General features: G+C 33.3%; 1 protein-coding gene across 6 annotated transcripts in view; it reads left to right on the top strand.

Moving 5' to 3' along the window:
* mtcl1 (microtubule crosslinking factor 1) overlaps positions 1–3,154 on the top strand; it is a 67,797-nt gene that overhangs the window by 36,391 nt on the left and 28,252 nt on the right. For 4 of the 6 annotated variants that reach the window (XM_016566479.1, XM_016566477.1, XM_016566478.1 and 1 more), the window contains exon 6: positions 2,339–2,491. The exons of the other annotated variants lie outside the window; for them this stretch is intronic. In XM_016566479.1, coding sequence (XP_016421965.1) covers positions 2,339–2,491 — 153 coding nt within the window. The remainder of the gene's footprint in view (positions 1–2,338; positions 2,492–3,154) is intronic. 6 annotated transcript variants of the gene reach the window in all.

The raw sequence follows: 3,154 nt of genomic DNA, 5'->3' as shown, positions 1-3,154 counted from the left end.
GTGGTTGACTCTTAACTTTTATAAAGAATATCTCTTTGGATTTGAGACTTTAGTCTTTGCAAATTTACAGATCTTCTTTATGCAACAAGAGCTTGTACCACTCCAAAGAGAAAGGAAAAATTGAAATCGCATCATATGACCCCTTTAATAGTGTCTGAATTGCACTCTGATTGGCTGATAAGCTCATTTGGCTCATGTTCATTGGTGGAAGCCGTCGGTTAAGCTGGGCGGTTCTTTGCTTTGGGTCACGTCACTTCAGTCCATCCACTAAACACTATTCATCAAGCATGAAGTCACGGCCTGTTCGCCTCACTTCTATGAACGGTCAGATGTCCCGCACCAGTTAATGATGACAGTCCTGAATGCTTATGTAGGATGTTTATTTAAGAGCTTCAGCTCGCTGTTGCGCTGCTTCATCGCATGGCTGGGCTTCGCTGCGAGCAGCATGCTGCCGTCGTGCCGCATCCAAACCCTGTCATTGTCCTACACACCTTAGAGATGTTTGTCATGCTTCATCCGAAAGCCTTTAGCATTATTCTGTTATCGCTGATCAGGGAATCACAATTATAACACATCAATGGTAATTATATAGTATAATATAATATGGTTTGTATGGATATTAACTGTAACATTGTATCTTTCTGTTGTGATGCCAAAAATCTGAACTTTTTGACAACTGAACAATATAATGAAATCTACTAATGTACTAGCTTGGAAACCTAATTAATAAGCTAGCTCAAACTTTAATTTTAACCTGTGATGTGTGTAATTGTGAGTTTTTTTTTGTTGTTTTGCTTTCAGGAAATGGAAATCAGGAAATGGTCTCAAACAATTCTTATTTATATTATATAATATTATTTGATTAAATCCAATTTTTTTTAATGAGTTGTTTGTGAAATGTAACTTAATGAAATTTAATTAATTATTAAAATAATGTCACAGTTAAAATAAGTCAGTTTAATATCCTTAATATACAGTAATAATCCTTAATAATATGATTATTTATATATTTTTGTATTTTAAAATGAGTTTTTGTTATGTTTTTGATATTAATATGAATAAATTGAATCATTAAAATATTTTTAGATAACTGTTTATGTACATATATTATTTTAATTGTTAGCTTAATAATGATCTTATTATTAATTATTTTAATAATTAATATTAACATTAGTATTATTTTAAATTGTTTAGCTATTTAATGTTTTCATTGTTTTATTTTAAATTATTAGCTTTAATATGAATAAAACTAATAATTATAATAATTATAATAAATGTATTATTTTAATTACATTTATGACTTTAATTATTAGCTTCATTCATATTAATATTGCTATTCCTATTTGTACTGATCAAGCTAATAGTTAAAATAATTATTTTATAACTTTTTTATTTTAATTATTAGTTTAATATTAATAATAGTATTAATTATTTTATTATGTAACAATAGAATGTTTCACGTAATATTGTAATATTAATATTAAGCTAATAATACAATTATTTTGAAATATATTACATGCATTATTTCAATTATTAACTTAATATTGATATTAATATTAATTAAGCTATTATTCAAAATAAGTTTAATTAAAATAATGAAAAATAATATATAGTTAATCATTAAAATAATTCCAATTTTCATTGCAATTATAATTCTTATTTTAATGAATAGCTTTTTTTTAAATTGAGCTATATTTTACAATTGTATTAGTAAAACACCCCCAAACAGTTCTTTGAGCCGGTGGACTGGTTTAAGCATTAGGGTTTTGACCTGGTCCTGGATTTGGCACGACACATTAGCGTCAGCTCCCAGTCACTGCACATTTTGGGTTATTGGTTGTAAGACTCATGTATCCCCATCGCATGCGCTTCATAACCAGTGTTTTGCATTCTTTTTCCCCCTTGGCCCTTCCCTTCTTCTCTCTTCGTCCCTCATTTCGTCCCCAGATGTTTCAGCCCATGATTCTGTTCCTCCTCATTCTCGTTCTCTTCTCGTCTCTCTCCTACGCCATCATCTTTAAATTGGTGTTTCTTTTTGCGCTTTTCTTTGTCGTGTAGCCCGCTGGCTCTCTCTTTCTTTCTTTCGGTTTTCCATTTGATCATTGTTTTTTCATTCATAATCGTTTTTTGAATACAGTGTGTGTCGATGACCCCTCACCCTTGCATTCCACACTCTGAGTTTGGCTTAAACCCACGTTGAGTTTTATTTTCCCCCTCCACTCTTTCTCGTCTCGTGTGTGTGTGTGTGTGTGGATTCTGTTTGTCGTTCACCGATCCCCATGCTCCTCCCTCTGTCTCCTCCACCTCCCCGACCCTTTCCTCCCCTCCTCATTCACAGTACGGGCGCAGGGAGGAGCAGGAGTGGTGCCTAGAGCGGCAGAGTATCCCGGAGGCCCCTGGACAGGGACAGGGCGCCGCTAAGGGCTCCGTCACAGCCAGGGGAGGCCCTGGACTCAGTAGATACACCAGACCTCACAGTTTCAGACCCGAGGTCAGTGCCTCGTCCATCTCCCTCTCAACTTTAAGACAGATATGTTTCCAAGTGTCCTTGCAGTGCCTCTGATTCCTGAAACACCTGACAGTTTAATGTGCTGCATTAGTTAAGATGGTAAACGCTGAAAGTATTTTCCCATGCACTACCAAAACGTGCGTTTCTGTAAAGCCTTGGTTATCTTTGGATGTCATCACATGCTTGATGGAAATACAGAAGTAGCTGGAAAAGTAATGTGGTGAGTTATTTTCAAGAAAGCGCTGCAGTTACTGACTATCTGACATACATTGCTTTTCTCTGAATGTCATTACTTGCCTTAAACTTTAATATCATGAAATTGATATTAAAAATGCATTAAAAGTGTAAGATCATGAAATAATGAAATGTAATATTATGAAATTATTGTTAATATTATATATAGGCCCATATATATATATTGATATATTAGTGCTCTCAAACGATTAATCGCGATTAATCGCATCCAAAATAAAAGTTTTTGTTTACATAATATATGCATGTGTACTGTGTATATTTATTATGTGTATATAAATACACTCACATGCATGTATATATTTCAGAAATGTATGTATGTTTATATATTAAATATATTTATTAATTTATTATAAATTAATTATATATATTGTGACGAGGGGGCGGGGCCGG

This window comes from Sinocyclocheilus rhinocerous, unplaced genomic scaffold (assembly GCF_001515625.1).
Source record: "Sinocyclocheilus rhinocerous isolate Xijiao unplaced genomic scaffold, SAMN03320098_v1.1 scaffold1534, whole genome shotgun sequence".
Taxonomy (NCBI): Eukaryota; Metazoa; Chordata; class Actinopteri; order Cypriniformes; family Cyprinidae; genus Sinocyclocheilus; species Sinocyclocheilus rhinocerous.
Note: the sequence above shows the minus strand (reverse complement) of the source record. Positions and strands in the feature narration are given on the sequence as shown.